The 16,332-nt window shown below is 44.9% G+C and overlaps 1 protein-coding gene across 1 annotated transcript; it reads left to right on the top strand.

Annotated features, from left to right (window-relative positions):
• Nucleotides 1–3,151: 3,151 nt before the first annotated feature.
• On the top strand, nucleotides 3,152–3,827 carry LOC100274544 (uncharacterized). The gene has a single exon (NM_001148900.1). It carries the CDS (start codon nucleotides 3,194–3,196, stop codon nucleotides 3,575–3,577), a length of 384 nt encoding a protein of 127 aa, NP_001142372.1. The 5' UTR covers nucleotides 3,152–3,193; the 3' UTR covers nucleotides 3,578–3,827.
• Nucleotides 3,828–16,332: the final 12,505 nt, after the last annotated feature.

The following is a 16,332-nucleotide window of genomic DNA, read 5'->3' as shown; positions in this document are numbered from 1 at the left end:
CCTCGATCGTCCTCTCGCTCCATGCAAGAGGCTCGGGGGCTGCTCTCTCACACCCGGCTACGGCCAAACCGTTGACAGCGTCAACAAACCAGCCTAAAAAATTCGGAACCTGACCATGCACCCGGACTACGATCAGGTCGCATGAGGGAACAACCAGGCCGGCCAAGGCATCACGAAAGGCATTAAGACCTCAGAGGAGTCAAAACACTCCTCCGAGGCCTCGGGGGCTACACCCGGCGGGTGCGCTCGCGCGCACCCACCGGAACAAAGTGTGACCGAGAAAGGCCGGTCCTCTCGCGAAAAAGTGCGACAAAGCCTCCAAGCGAGTACCAGCACTCCCTTTGAGGCTCGGGGGCTACTGTCGGGTACCGTAATTAGGGGTACCCCCAACACTCCTAAACACGGCTGGTAACCACCATCAGCACAAACTGCAAAGGTTGATGGGCACGATTCAGATCAAGGCTTCGTCTACTCAAGGGACGCGATCTCGCCTCGCCCGAGCCCAGCCTCGGGCGAGAACAGTAGTCCCAGACGAATTCTCGCCTCGCCCGAGGGCCTCCTCAAGCAGTGGGCGCACCTTCGGCACACCCGAGGCCCAACTCGAGCAGGCTTCATCGAGAAGCAACCTTGGCCAAATCGCCTCACCACCGACCGTATCACAGGCGCATTCAATGCGAGGATCGCCCGACACCTTATCCTGACACACGTGCCTCAGTCGGCAGGGTCGAAGTGACCGCAGTCACTTCGCCCTTCCACTGACCGACCTGACAAGAAAACAGCGCCGCCTGCCCCGCTCCGACTGTTGTGCCACCCGCCAGGGTGAGGCTGACAACTACCAAGTTCAGCCTCAGGCGCAACAGGAAGCTCCGTCTTGCCCGACCTTGGGCCTCAGCCTTGGAAGATGGTCTCCGCCTCGCCCGACCCTAGGGCTCGGCCTCAACCTCGGCCTCGGAGGAATTGCGTCCTCGCCCGACCCCGGCCTCAGCCTCAGGAGGAGTCTCCGCCTCGCCCGACCTTGGGCTCGGACCGACTGCGCCACAGAGGATACATCATTACCCTACCCCTAGCTAGCTCAGGCTACGGGGGAACAAGACCGGCGTCCCATCCAGGCTCGTCCCGGTAACAAGTAATGATGGCTCCCCGCGTGCGTCCATGACGACGGTGGTTCTCAGCCCCCTACGGAAGCAAGGAGACGTCAGCAAGGTCCCAGCAGCCCCGACAGCTGTGCTTCTACAAGGCTCAAGCGCTCCTCCGACGGCCACGTTACCGCGTACACAGGGCTCTAGCACCCCTCCGACAGCCACGTTGGCATGTACACAGGGCTCATGCATCTCTCTGCCGGACACGATAGCGCATAGCTACACCCCCATTGTACACCTGGACCCTCTCCTTGCATCTATAAAAGGAGGTTCATGGCCTTCATGAGAGGGGGTCGCGCGGGAGGACAGGCTGACGAACAGGCTCAATCTCTCTCCCTCGCGAGCGCTTGTAACCCTACTACGAGCGCATCCCTCCGGTGCAGGATAACATGAGCCGCGTTTCCCCCCCTTGTGTTCCATCTCGCGCCAACCAATCTGGGCTGGGACACGCAGCGACAATTTTACTCGTTGGTCCAGGGACCCCCCAGGGTCGAAACGCCGATAGTACGATTACCGTGTTTATCCCTAGTTGACGTGGTATCATGCTAAGAATCACTTTTAAAAGATTTAGGGAGCAAATTAGGATGGTTAAAGAATTGTTTTTTTCAGCTGGGGCCCGGAAAGATAAACTGGACTTTGATGAAATTTAGGAGAGGTTAAATAGACTATTTTCTCACATCGAATACACAGCGTAACCATCTTTGAGCTGGTCACTTATCCACGGCCTAATACCACTACCAGCCGAGCTAGGAGTGAAAACAGGTCAGGTATACCCGTCAGGTACCGGATACGAATAGTATAAATACCCGTTTTTTCGAATACGGATTCAGGTATTTTTATATTTGGAACGGATACGGATAATACTCGAATACTGTAGCTTCGGATTCGGGTCGGATACTGAGCTAGGACTACCCGGATATTCGGGTCGGATACGGGTACCCGGAATTCGGTTACCCATTTTTTTTTCTTTTTCTGCATAATATAATTATAAAATCATAACTTTTACATATGAAATCGGATGAAGATAAAGTTTATATGAAAATTGTAGATCTTGAAGAGATCTATAACTTTGTAGTACACTATTTTTTGTTTAAACAATTCTTTGGGCCACAATAATTGAAATAACGTTCAAATAGCCTCAAAATGTCATTAAATCTTAAGGAGGCACAACCTATGTCCATATATAACCATAAAAAATATTTGGATCATAAGATCTATAAGATGTCCATGTTCCTTCCATTTCACTTTTACTTATTTGTATGGGTTACATGTGAAATCACTGTAAGTATCCAAGTTTCAACATAATCAGTACTTTACTTTATCATTTTCATACGAGGACTTGAGTTATCTTCGTATAAAATGTTTATTAGTTTTTGTAACTTATTTTCAATTTTTGAGTGAAACTAAAATATTTTATGAATTTTTTAATATTATGGTGTTGGTTCTACAATGTCTTTGTGATTAGTAACTTTGAAATGTTTGATGTCAATTTTATCGGTTTAATTTCCTACATTTGATCTATCATATACATGATTATGTATTGCTTAATTTATATGTTTGTTGGATGGTTGGATATTTAATATCATCGTGACAAACTACCCGACAACTATCCGGTACCTACCCGAGTAGTATCTGTTATTCGTTTCTTAATCGCCCGGATTATTACTCGGTCTCGTTTTGTATCCGTCCTGAATCTTAACTACCCGTATCCGGTCCCGTATCTGATAGGACACGAGATGACACTGTATTCGGGCTATATCTGTCCCGTTTTTATCACTAAACATAGCCATGTCCAGAAGAAGCAAAAGAAACCGGCGAAAAGGACATACTGTAGAGATCGAGATGACAAAAAAGCGATGACGGGCGAGCGGCCTGCGAAGGGCCAACCGAACCGAGAGTGCGAACCCTCTTTGTGTGTGTCTCTGGAAACTTCCTTCAACTTGCAGCAGGCGCATCCCGCTCCATTAAATCCTCCGCCAAAACCAAAACCCTAGACGCCGCCTCCCGTTACGCGCCCGCGCCGCCGCCCCCTCAATTCACACTTCATAAAGCCGATGGCTATGCACCGCGCCGCCGCGCTCGCACTGCGCCGCCTCTCCGCCGCAGCGGCGGCAGTGGCTCCAAGCCCCGTCTCCCTTACCCATCTCCGGCCGGTGGTGGTGGCGGCGACCGCTACCAATGCCAGGTTTGTTATGCAGCCTACGACCGCGGCTGCTGCTTTGCGCCTCCGGCGCGGTTACGCGGCAGGCGGTGGTGCGGGCCGGAAGGCGGTGATCGAGGACGAGGATGATGACGAGGATGAGCTCGAGGCTATGGGCAGCGACGGCGAGTTCGACGGCGACTTCGACGACGACTTCGACGGCGACTTCGACGACGAGGATCTCGATGAATTCGAGGACGACTCTGATGATGGTTCTGAGCGCGAAGCCGGGCCCTAGCGCGGAAGACGCTGAGCTGCAGAGCTCTGCTCGCTGCTTATTGCGTTTTTTTGGTATTTTTTACGGGGAATTCAAACAGAAAAAACAGTAAGTTAGAACTCAACGGATCAATCAGTATGTGTTGTGCTAAACCGGTTGTTGTAATCTCCTATTTTGATTGGGTTATTCGAAAATTGTACCGCGTCAAAGAACAGATCTTGGCGTACTGTAATTCGCAGCGGTGAAAAATAGTATTTCATTTTTTTGATGCAAGCTTGGTTGAAGACACTCTTAGACTGTCTTGAGTTGTTTTCTCTAAATTTCTTCCCTATATTCTTATTGCATCACATCACCAAGATTTTTCCACCTATACTAACACTTCCCGTATTAGTTCCCCCTATATCACTCGTAAAATCTATAATCCTAATAAAATATACATTTCCTTTTAAGTATCACAACTACCTCATTTTATTTCTACTACGATGCGACGACATACAAATTCTTTACATATAGTGAATTAGCGTATCCGAGAAAGATAGCAGATCCATATATATAGATACATAGCCTATAAATACATAGCCAAAAACTCTGATGTCTTGTTTCCAAGAAAAACATATTAGCTTTCATTCATTATTATCATTTCAATCATTTGAACTACAAAGCATAGACAAAGCATGTTTTTTATAATTAGGAATAATTTTATTATTCCAGCCGCAACATAACAACGCACGTACCTGTTCAAGAATAGATAATGTCTTACATCTCATTAAAAAACAAAACCAAGTCCAACCATATAAGTAAACCAATTGAACTTATTACAAACAAATGCAACTAGCCATTGTTTACAAAAAAATGTATCATTGTCACTTTCAGTTGGCGATAGGGATGGCAACCAGTACATACCCGTCGGGTAGGACCATTCCATACTCGTACCCATAAAAAAAATTCTACCCGTCGAGTTATTCATATATGCTCGCGGGTATAAAATCTTACCCATACTTGTACCCGCGCGGGTATTTTTACCCGTCGGGTAACCCGTACCCGCTAGGAGAGTCTTAAATTCCAATATACCAATCACTCAAAATATTAAATAAACATACAAAAAAACTTCAACTTCACATATAACAAATCATATGATTACATAACTTGGTATCTAGATAAATGATAGCTAGAGAAGGGTTTTATTTTAGCTAAGATTGGCTTTATTAGATGGTTATAGTGGTATTGATGCGGGTATATTTTACCCATGTGTAGACGGGTATGGGTAGTACCAACCCGTACCCGTCTACCCAATGGGTAGAGGTTTTTACCCATTAACATACCCGCGGGTAGAGAAATCATCCCGTACCCGCCTTCATATCGGGTAAAACCCGTCGGGTATTTGGGTTTCGGGTGCCCATTGCCATCTCTAATTGGCGACACCCCAACTTAACTTGTGCTCTGGGGTCTTCCTTTATTAGCAGTGCCCATTGCCTCATCCAATAAGTTCCTCTGAAGATTACCTGCATAGGTGTGGGTACTAGAGCATTGTAAAAATCACTTCATTTCGACATAGCCAAATCGCCCAGCATATGGTGCAAGCTCCAAACCAAATTTTGCTCTTAAGTTCCATATCCACCCCATGTAGCCACCCATCAAAAACCTAATTGATACTTGTAGGCGGCAGGATATTAAAAGTAACCTGTGGGATATTAAAAGTAACCTGAACACATTGCCAAATACACCAAGCATTATGACAATAAAATAATAGATGCTGAATTGATTCATTTAACATACAAACCACACATGTTAAACAACCTTTCCATTGTTTTCGTAAACACTTCAAATGATATAGTATTTCAATTTCTGGGACACTATTTTGAGTCATCTTGTTGTAGATGCTCTTAGACTGTCTTAAGTTGTTTCCCCTAAATTTCTCCCATATATCCCTACTGCACCACATCAACAAGATTTCTCCACATATACCAACATCTCCCGCACCGGTTTCCCCTATATCACCCCTAAAACCCACCATCCCAATAAAATATGCATTTCCTTTCAACTATCACAACTACCTCTCATTTTAATCCTACTAGTACAATGCCCGTGCGATGTGACGACATACAAATTCTTTACGTATATATAAATACATAGCCAAAAACTCTGATGTCTTGTTTGCAAGAAAAAAACATATCAACTTTTATTCATTATTACCATTTCAATCATTTGAAGTGTGAAACATAGAAAAGCATGTTTGTTTGGAAAGAAAAGATACTGGAGCAGCATTCGGAGCATACCCCATTGTGAGGAACAAAGAGGCCCTTGATTTCTTCAACATGAAGGCGTGGCACAAGCTTAACAACAAGCGATCGTTCAACCATCTCCTTGATCTCCGATTGCTGACCTTAGTGATATAATACTGCAATGTGTAGATCATCGACTTGCAGACCCCTAACACTGTAACACCTAAAATCCTATTTTGGGATTTATAAAAGTTTCTCCAAAAGATTTGAGATCAAATAACTTCTGGTAATAATTTCCTTCTTTTAAAAAATATCTCCTTAAAATAAATAAATAATGATATTAAAAATTAGTATTCAAAACCTAGATTCAAAACCTAAAATTAAAAGTTAGAATAATAATCAAAAGAAAGAATTTCAGTCCATTTATTATCCCCTTTATAAACAATATAACTAAAACATTTTTTACATTTGGAATGAGGTAATTCATGGTAAAGATTATACATTATCCTCTCCTTTAATAAATAAGTATTAACTTTTGAATATATATATATATATATTATCTCTGATAGAGCTACACATTCAATATCAGAATCATGTGTGTGTGCATTTCATATTTAAAAAGCATTATTTTTCTACTTAGAGATGATAATGAATGGTAAACATTAAATTTTGATTGTTCAAAATTATATCTGGTTTTTTAGATTGAAATAAAGGTTTCTTTTGAATGCCCTAGTTTTATAGAAGAATTTATTTTAACCCATATAAAATCTTGCATATCATGCTGGGTATTTTCTTGATTGATGCATTTGAACTCAAATTGGAAGTTTGAATTTCATTTGGATTTGAAAACTGAAAACAAAATAAGAAAAAGGAGATAGAAATAGGAAACTAAATTAGAAAAAGGAAAAAAGTCCAGAGCTGGCCATGGGCCGAATCCCCTACCCTGACCCATCTCTCTGCCCCTGCTTTCCCCTCTCTTCGGCACTGTGGTCTAAACAGCTGGCCATTTTCCTTTCCCTCCGACCAAACTCCCCTTTCTAGCCTGGCCTTCACCGCGGCGCCAACAGGTGGCCTCGCGTTTCAGCCCCTTACCCCACGACACACGCTTGTGTGATGTACAGGTGGGACCTACACGTCGGTTATCTTCTTCCTAATTCCGAATTGAAGCCAGCAACCTATTGGCAACCAAATTGGCCGAAACCAACTCCCCACAAAACTCCTTCGCATCGGCCGATTTGACCTCAACCCGAGCTTCTTGGCAACCGATTCTATTGACAGGCTATATAACCCAAACCGTCTCATGTCCTGAACCATAGAGCTACCGCGGAGCGCAGAGAGCAGAGGAAGAGGGAGGCAACCGATACCATCGTATCCCGTGTCCGCCATCGATCAGGGGCGAGTATATGGTCTGGGAGAATCACTGAGACATGAGCGAACTGATGCTGCCTCCAATTTGACGATGTGATGGCCGGGGCGGGCATAATTGATCGTCAGACCATCAACTCTGCCACGGACCCGCGCTGCGCCATCGCCAGAACGGACACCACTCCGATAGCGGCAACAATCTCGCCCATGTAATTTGTCGTGCCTTTCTCTACATATAGTGCCGTTCGCCATGGTGATTGGTGGACGGGGGGTGGGGTTGGCCGAATGCTGGTGAGGCTTGCTGCTGTGGATGACAGGGTGCCACCATACCCCTACGTTGGGGGAAGAGAGATGATCCCTAGACCGTCAAATCAAACTTTATGGCTCAGATTAGGGCGTGTGAAAGGGAAATGGACCTAATCATTTCCTATAAATAGATTTTGGTGGTTGACGTCTATCACAAACCACGTGGACTAACTAGTTTGTCTAGATATCATTTATCTTAGGTGCATAAGGTTCAACACAAACCAAGAAAGAAATTCAGTTAGGGACACAATCAAATTTGGAGCAAGACATGAGAGTGTGCTGCCATGTGGTGCACCGGACACTGTCCGGTGCACCAGGCCTGGGCCCAAATGAATAGGCCACTCTCGAGAATTCGCTAGGCGCGCTCCGCTATAATTTGCCGGACTGTCCGGTGTGCACCGGACATGTCCGATGCGCCAGCGGAGCAACAGCTAACTACGCGCCAACGGTCGTCTGCCAAGTGAATAGTAGTGAATAGTGTGCGGCAGAAGTCAGAGAAGCGAAGTCTGAGGCCACCGGACTATCCGGTGCCGCTTGAAGATAGAAGACGCCAACGGTCAACTGCTCCAAACCCTAACGGATAGCTGACGTGGCGCGCACCGGACAATGAACAGTGCCATGTCCGGTGCACCAACAGACTGTCTAGTGCGCCCATCGACAGCAAAGTCAGCCAACGACTAGGAAGTGGTTGGAGGCTATAAATACCCCAACCACCTCCATTCAAAGGATCCAAGTTTTCTGAGATTCTTATTTAATACAAGAGCAATAGCATTCACTCCAAGACACAATTCCAAAGATCAAATCCTCTCCAAGTCCCAAAATCAACTCAACCACTTAGTGACTTGAGAGAGAGTTTTCGTGTTCATTTACGCTCTTGTTGCTTGGATTGCCTCCTTCTCTCCTTCCCATTCTTATTCTTAAGTGCTTTGTAAAGCTAGCAAGAGACACCTAAGTGTGTGGTGGTCCTTGCGGGGCTTAGTGACCTGATTGATTAAGGAGAAGAAGGCTCATCCGGTCTTAGTGACTGTTTGAGAGAGGGAAATGTTTGGAATAGACCCGACCTTTGTGGCCTCCTCAACGGGGACTAGGTTCTTTGGAACTGAACCTTGGTAAAACAAATCATCGTGTTCACTTGTGTTGATTTCCATTTGATTTGTTTGCCCTCTTTCCTCTCTCTAAAGTTTCCTTGCTAATATTGGTTTGAGTTTGCTCCCAAACGTCATCTGCATTATTTGAGCAACTCATAGCAAGAGAAATAATCTTCCGCACTCAGATTTAATTCTAACGCTAACCTCGGCCTTAGTGCAAGTTTAAGTTTATAAATTTCAGGTTTCGTCTATTCACCCCCCTCTAGGTGACTTTCAATTGGTATCAGAGCCAATGCTTCAGTAAGAGTCTAACAAACTCGAAGTGATGTCTGGAGATCACACCAAGAGGGAAATCGTGACCAGCAACAAGGCCGTAGGCTCGGGAAGGACTCCGTCAAGGGAGTCCGACGACAAGTACAAGGAGGAATCCTCTTCCTCCATCAAGTCACTTAGGAGGGGTGACAAGAAGAAGAAAATGAAGAAGATGGTCTACTACGAGACCGACTCTTCATCACCCTCCACATCCGGCGCCGAGTCGACAACTTCAAAGCACCATGACCATAAGAAGTATAGTAAGATGCCTCTATGCTATCCTCGTATTTCTAAACACGCCCCATTACTTTCGGTACCCGTAGGCAAACCACCATATTTTGATGGTGAAGATTATTGCATTTGGAGTGATAAAATGAGGCACCATCTATCCTCACTCCACGAAAGTATTTGAGATATTGTTGAGTTTGGAGCGTAGGCACCGCAAGTGGGCGACGAGGATTACGACTCAGACGAGGCTGCCCAAATTAGGCATTTCAACTCCCAAGCAACTTCTATACTCCTTGCCTCCTTGTGTCGAGAGGAGTATAATAAGGTGCAAGGGTTGAAGAACGCCAAAGAAATTTGGGATGTCCTCAAAACGGCGCACGAAGGGGACGGGGTGACCAAGATCACCAAGCGGGAGACGGTCGAGGGAGAGCTCGATCGATTTGTCCTCAACAAAGGAGAGGAGCCGCATGCCATGTACAACCGGCTCAAGACGATGGTCAATCAAGTGCGAAACCTCGGGAGCACAAAATGGGATGACCATGAAATGCTCAAGGTTATTCGAAGATCCCTTGTTTTTCGTAATCCCACTCAAGTACAATTAATTCGTGGGGATCCTAGATATAAGCAGATGTCCCCTGAGGAGGCGATTGACAAGTTTGTGAGCTTTGAACTTATGATCAAAGACTCCAAACACATTGGCAACTTGGAGCAAGGCGCCACCTCTACACCCATGGTGCAACCCATTGCATTCAAAGCAATGGAAGAAAAGAAGGAGGAGTCTACACCAAGTAGGCTTCCAATCGACGCCTCCAAGCTCGACAACGAGGAAATGGCTCTCATCATTAAGAGCTTTCTCCAAATCCTCAAGCAAAGGAGGGGGAAGGACTACAAGCCCGCTCCAAAAGGGTGTGCTACCGGTGTGGTAAGTCCTGTGACTTTATAGCTAAATGTCCATATTCTAGTGAAAGTGACAGGGATGAAGAAAAGAAGGGGAAGAAGAAGATGGAAAATAAGAAGTACTACAAGAAGCAGGGCGGCGAAGCGCACATGGGGCGGGAATGGGACTCCGACGAGAGCTCCACCGACTCCTCCTCTGACGAGGACGCCGCCAACATCGCCATCAACAAGGGTCTTCTCTTCCCCAACGTCGGACACAAGTGTCTCATGGCTAAGGACAACAACAACAAGAAGGTACATTCTAGAAGTACTGAAAGGGAAATAGGGTTTAACCCTTTTCTATAAATAATTTTGGTGGTTGAATGCCCAACACAAATAATTGGACTAACTAGTTTGCTCTAGATTATATATTCCACAGGTGCATAAAGGTTCAACACAAACCAATAAAAGATCAAGTTAGGGTTCAAAAAAAAAGGAGCAAAAGAAACCAAAGAGTGCCCTAGTCTGGCGCACCAGACTGTCCGGTGCACCAGGGCCATACAACTCTGAACTCTTCACCTTCGGGTTTCTCAGGGGTCACTCCGCTATAATTCACCGGACTGTCCGGTGCACCAAGCGGAGCAACAGCTACCAGCGCAACGGTCGACTGCACAGTACCCCTGACAGCGCTACAGTTCGTGGCAGAAGTCAGAGCAGAGGTCAGAGGCGCACCGGACAATGAACAGTGCCTATCCGGTGCCACCAGAAGTCAGCGCTCCAATGGTCGACTGCGTCAGAACCCTAACAATTGGGTGACGTGGCTGGCGCATCGGACAGTGTCCTGTGGCGCACCGGACTGTCTGGTGCGCCCATCGACAACAGCCACCCCCAACGGTTGTTTGGTGGTTGGGGGCTATAAATACCCCCAACCACCTCCACTCCAACCATCCAAGCATTCCACACATTGCATTCAATACAAGAGCAATAGACTCCACTCCAAGGACACAATTCAAGTGATCGATCCGCTCAAAGTCTCCAATTCAACTCTAGCGCATTTAGACTTGTGAGAGGATCATTTGTGTTTCTTTGTTGCTCTTGTTTGCTAGGCTTGGCTTTCTTTTCTTCCTCACTTCTTACTCTCAAGTGCTTTGTAAGCGAGGCAAGAGACACCAATTGTATGGTGATCCTTGCGGGGTCTAAGTGACCCGTGAGATTAAGGAAGAAGCCTCACTCGGTCTAAGTGACCGTTTGAGAGAGGGAAAGCGTTGAAAGAGACCCGGTCTTTGTGACCACCTCAATGGGGACTAGGTTCTTTAGAACCGAACCTCAGTAAAACAAATCACCGTGTCATCCGCTTTATTTCCTTGGTTGATTTGTTTTCCTCTCTCTCCCGGACTCAGATTTTATTCTAACGCTAACCCCGACTTGTAGTGTGTTTAAAGTTGTAAATTTTAGTTTCCGCCTATCCACCCCCTCTAGGCGACTTTCAATTGGTATCAGAGCCGGTACTTCATTAGAGTCTAACCACTCAAAGTGATGTCGGGAGGATTCGCCATGAGGGAGATGGAAACGGCCACAAGCCACGGGAAGGATCCATCAAGGGAGTCCGGTGCCAAAGGTAGGGAGGAATCACCTCCCCGCGTCAAGTCGCACTGGAGTGGCGAGAAGAAGAAGATGAAGAAAGTGGTCTACTACGAGACCGATTCTTCGTCGCCCTCCACCTCCGGTTTCGACACCACGTCCATCACTTCTAAGCGCCATGAGCGCAAGAAGTTTAGTAAGATCCCCTTACACTATCCCCATATTTCAAAGCACGCTCCTTTACTTTCCGTCCAATTGGGCAAACCACCGGTTTTTGATGGTGAAGATTATTCTATGTGGAGTGTTAAAATGAAAGGTCATCTAACCTCACTCCACAAAAGCATATGGGATGTTGTTGAGTATGGAGCGCAGGTACCATAGGTGGGGGATAAGGACTATGACTCGGACGATGTCACCCAAATACGACACTTTAACTCCCAAGCAACTACTATTCTCCTTGCTTCTTTAAGTCGAGAGGAGTATAACAAAGTGCATGGGTTAGAGACCGCCAAAGATATTTGGGACGTCCTCAAGACCGCACACGAAGGGGACGAGGTGACCAAGATCCCTAAAAGGGAGACGATCGAGGGAGAGCTCGGTCGATTCGTCCTCAACCATGGGGAAGAGCCGCAAGCCATGTACAACCGGCTAAAGACCATGGTGAACCAAGTGCGCAACCTCGGGAGCACAAAATGGGATGACCATGAAATGGTCAAGGTTATTCTTAGATCACTCATATTTCGTAATCCTACTCAAGTTCAACTAATACGTGGTGATCCTAGATATAAGCTAATGTCTCCCGAGGAGGTTATAGAAAAGTTTGTGAGCTTTGAATTGATGATCAAAGGCTCCAAACAAATCGTCAACTCGGAGCAAGGCGGCACCTCCACACCCGAGGTGCAACCCATCGCATTCAAAGCGACGGAGGAGAACAAAGAAGAGTCTACATCAAGTAGGCTCCCCATCGACGCCTCCAAGCTCGACAATGAGGAGATGGCGCTCATCATCAAGAGCTTCCGTCAAATCCTCAAGCAAAGGAGGGGGAAGGACTACAAACCCCACTCCAAGAGGGTGTGCTACAAATGTGGTAAGCCCGGTCATTTTATCGCTAAATGCCCTATGTCTAGTGATAGTGACAGGGACAATGACAAGAAGGGGAGGAAGAAGGAAAAGAAGAAGTACTACAAGAAGAAGGGCGGCGATGCCCACGTATGTCGGGAATGGGACTTTGATGAGATCTCCACCGACTCCTCCTCCGACGAGGACGCCGCAAACATCGCCATCAACAAGGGACTTCTCTTCCCCAACGTCGGCCACAAATGCTTCATGGAAAAGGATGACAAAAGGAAGAAGGTAAAATCTAGAGCCTCCACCAAATATACAACATCTAGTGATGAGGGTAGCTCTAGTGAAGATGAGGATAATTTGTTTACCCTTTTTGCCAACCTAAACATGCAACAGAAAGAAAAATTGAATGAATTGATAAGTGATATTCATGAGAAGGATGAACTCTTGGATATCCAAGAGGAATTCCTTATTAAGGAAAACAAAAAGCATGTTAAAATTAAAATGCTTATGCTCAGGAAATAGAAAAATGTGAAAACTTGACTAAAGAGCTTAGCATTTGCCATGACACTATTTCCAACCTTAGAGCTGAGAACGCTAGTTTAATAGCTAAGATTGATAAGTTGAATGAATCAATTTCTAGCCTTAGGACTGAAAATGATAGCTTAATTTTCAAGGCTAAGGATTTAAATTTTTGCAATGATTCAATTTCCTGTCTTAGAAATGAGAATGCCATATTACATGCTAAGATAGAAGAATTAAATGCTTGCAAACCCTCTACATCTAGTGTTGATCATGTTTCTATTTGTACTAGATGTAGAGATGTTAATGTTGATGCTATTCATGATCACCTTGCTTTAATTAAACAACAAAATGATCATATAGCTCAATTAACTAGTAAAATTCATGAGCATGAAATAGAAAATGAAAAATTTAAATTTGCTAGAAGCATGCTCTATAGCGGGAGACGCCCTAGCATCAAGGATGGCATTGGTTTCCAATAGGGAAGCAATGTCAAGCTTAATGCCCCTAAAATATTGTCTAACTTTGTTAAGGGCAAGGCTCCCATGGTTCATGATAACAAAGGCTATATTTTATATCCTGATGGTTATCCCGAACATAAGATTAGGAGAACTCATGCTAAGAAATCTCATTATGTTTCTCACCATGCTTTTATGTATAAGAATGAGACATCTAGCTCTAGGCATTCTACTCATGTTAAAATGCCTAAAAAGAAAACTCCTACTGCATCAAATGAGCCTAATGTTTCATTTAAGACTTTTGATGCATCTTATGTTTTAACTAACAAATCTGGCAAAGTAGTTGCCAAATATGTTGGGGGCAAACACAAGGGATCAAAGACTTGTGTTTGGGTACCCAAGGTGCTTGTTTCTAATATCAAAGGACCCAAGACTGTTTGGGTACCTAAGAACAAGGCCTAAATTGTTTTGCAGGTTTATGCATCCGGGGCTCAAGTTGGATTATTGATAGCGGATGCACAAACCACATGATAGGGGAGAAAAGGATGTTCTCCTCCTACGAGAAAAACAAAGACCCCCAAAGAGCTATCACATTCGGGGATGGAAATCAAGGTTTGGTCAAAGGACTTGGTAAAATTGCAATATCACCTGACCATTCTATTTCCAATGTTTTTCTTGTAGATTCTTTAGATTATAACTTGCTTTCAGTTTCTCAATTATGCAAAATGGGTCACAACTGTCTCTTTATGGATATAGGTGTTACTGTCTTTAGAAGAAGTGATGATTCAGTAGCATTTAAGGGAGTATTAGAGGGTCAGCTATACTTAGTTGATTTTAATAGAGCTAAACTCGATACTTGCTTAATTGCTAAGACTAATATGGTTTGGCTCTGGCATCGCCGACTAGTCCATGTTGGGATGAAGAATCTTCACAAGCTTCTAAAGGGAGAACACATTTTGGGACTAACCAATGTTCATTTTGAGAAAGACAGTGTTTGTAGCGCATGCCAAGGAGGAAAGCAAGTTGGTACCCACCATCCACACAAAAACATCATGACGACAGACAGGCCACTGGAGTTACTCCACATGGATTTATTTGGCCCGATAGCTTATATAAGCATCGGCGGGAGTAAGTACTGTCTAGTAATAGTGGATGATTATTCTCACTTCACTTGGGTATTCTTTTTGCAGGAAAAATCATAGACCCAAGAGACCTTAAAGGTATTCTTGAGATGAGCTCAAAATGAGTTTGGATTAAGAATCAAGAAAATAAGAAGCGACAACGGGACGGAGTTCAAGAACTCACAAATAGAAGGCTTTCTTGAGGATGAGGGCATCAAGCATGAGTTCTCTTCTCCCTACACACCTCAACAAAATGGCGTAGTGGAGAGGAAGAATAGAACTCTACTGGACATGGCAAGGACCATGCTTGATGAGTACAAGACTCCGGATCGATTTTGGGCCGAGGCGATTAACACCGCCTGCTACTCCATCAACCGACTCTACCTTCATCGAATCCTCAAGAAAACATCGTATGAACTCCTCACTGGTAAAAAGCCCAATGTTTCATATTTTAGAGTCTTTGGTAGCAAATGCTTTATTCTTGTTAAAAGAGGTAGAAAATCTAAATTTGCTCCTAAGGCTGTAGAAGGCTTTTTACTTGGTTATGACTCAAACACAAGGGCATATAGAGTCTTCAACAAATCCATTGGATTAGTTGAAGTTTCTTATGACATTATGTTTGATGAGACTAATGACTCCCAAGTGGAGCAAGTTGATCTTGATGAGCTAGATGATGAAGAGGCTCCATGTGTCGCACTAAGGAACATGTCCATTGGGAATGTGTGTCCTAAGGAATCCGAAGAGCCTACACAAGCACAAGATCAACCGTCATCTTCCATGCAAGGATCTCCACCAACTTAAGATGAGGATCAAGCTCAAGATGATGAAAATGAAGATCAAGAGGATGAGCCACCTCAAGAGGAGGACAATGATCAAGGAGGAGATGAAGCTAATAAAGACAAGGAAGATGATCAGGGTCAAAGACTGCCACACCCAAGAGTCCACCAAGCAATTCAAAGAGATCACCCCGTGAACTCCATCCTCGGCGATATTCATAAGGGGGTAACCACTCGATCTCGAGTCGCTCATTTTTGTGAACATTACTCTTTTGTTTCCTCTATTGAGCCTTACAGGGTAGATGATGCACTAAGAGATTCGGATTGGGTGTTGGCAATGCAAGAGGAGCTCAACAACTTCACGAGGAATGAGGTATGACATTTAGTTCCACGTCCTAACCAAAATGTTGTAGGTACCAAGTGGGTATTCCGCAACAAGCAAGATGAGCATGGTGTGGTGACAAGGAACACAACCCGACTTGTTGCCAAAGGATATTCACAAGTCGAAGGTTTGGATTTTGGTGAAACCTATGCACCCGTAGCTAGGCTTGAGTCAATTCGAATATTGCTTGCCTATGCTACTCACCATGGCTTGAAGCTTTATCAAATGGACGTGAAAAGTGCCTCCTCAATGGACCAATCAAGGAAGAGGTCTATGTGGAGCAACCTCCCGGCTTTGAAGATAGTGAGTACCCTAACCATGTTTATAAACTCTCAAAGGCGCTTTATGGGCTTAAGCAAGCCCCAAGAGCATGGTATGAATGCCTGCGAGATTTTCTTATCACTAATGGCTTCAAAGTCGGAAAAGCCGATCCTACTCTCTTTACTAAAACTATTGAAAATGATTTGTTTGTAT

This window comes from Zea mays, chromosome 5 (genome assembly GCF_902167145.1).
Source record: "Zea mays cultivar B73 chromosome 5, Zm-B73-REFERENCE-NAM-5.0, whole genome shotgun sequence".
Lineage (NCBI taxonomy): Eukaryota > Viridiplantae > Streptophyta > Magnoliopsida > Poales > Poaceae > Zea > Zea mays.
Note: the sequence above shows the minus strand (reverse complement) of the source record. Positions and strands in the feature narration are given on the sequence as shown.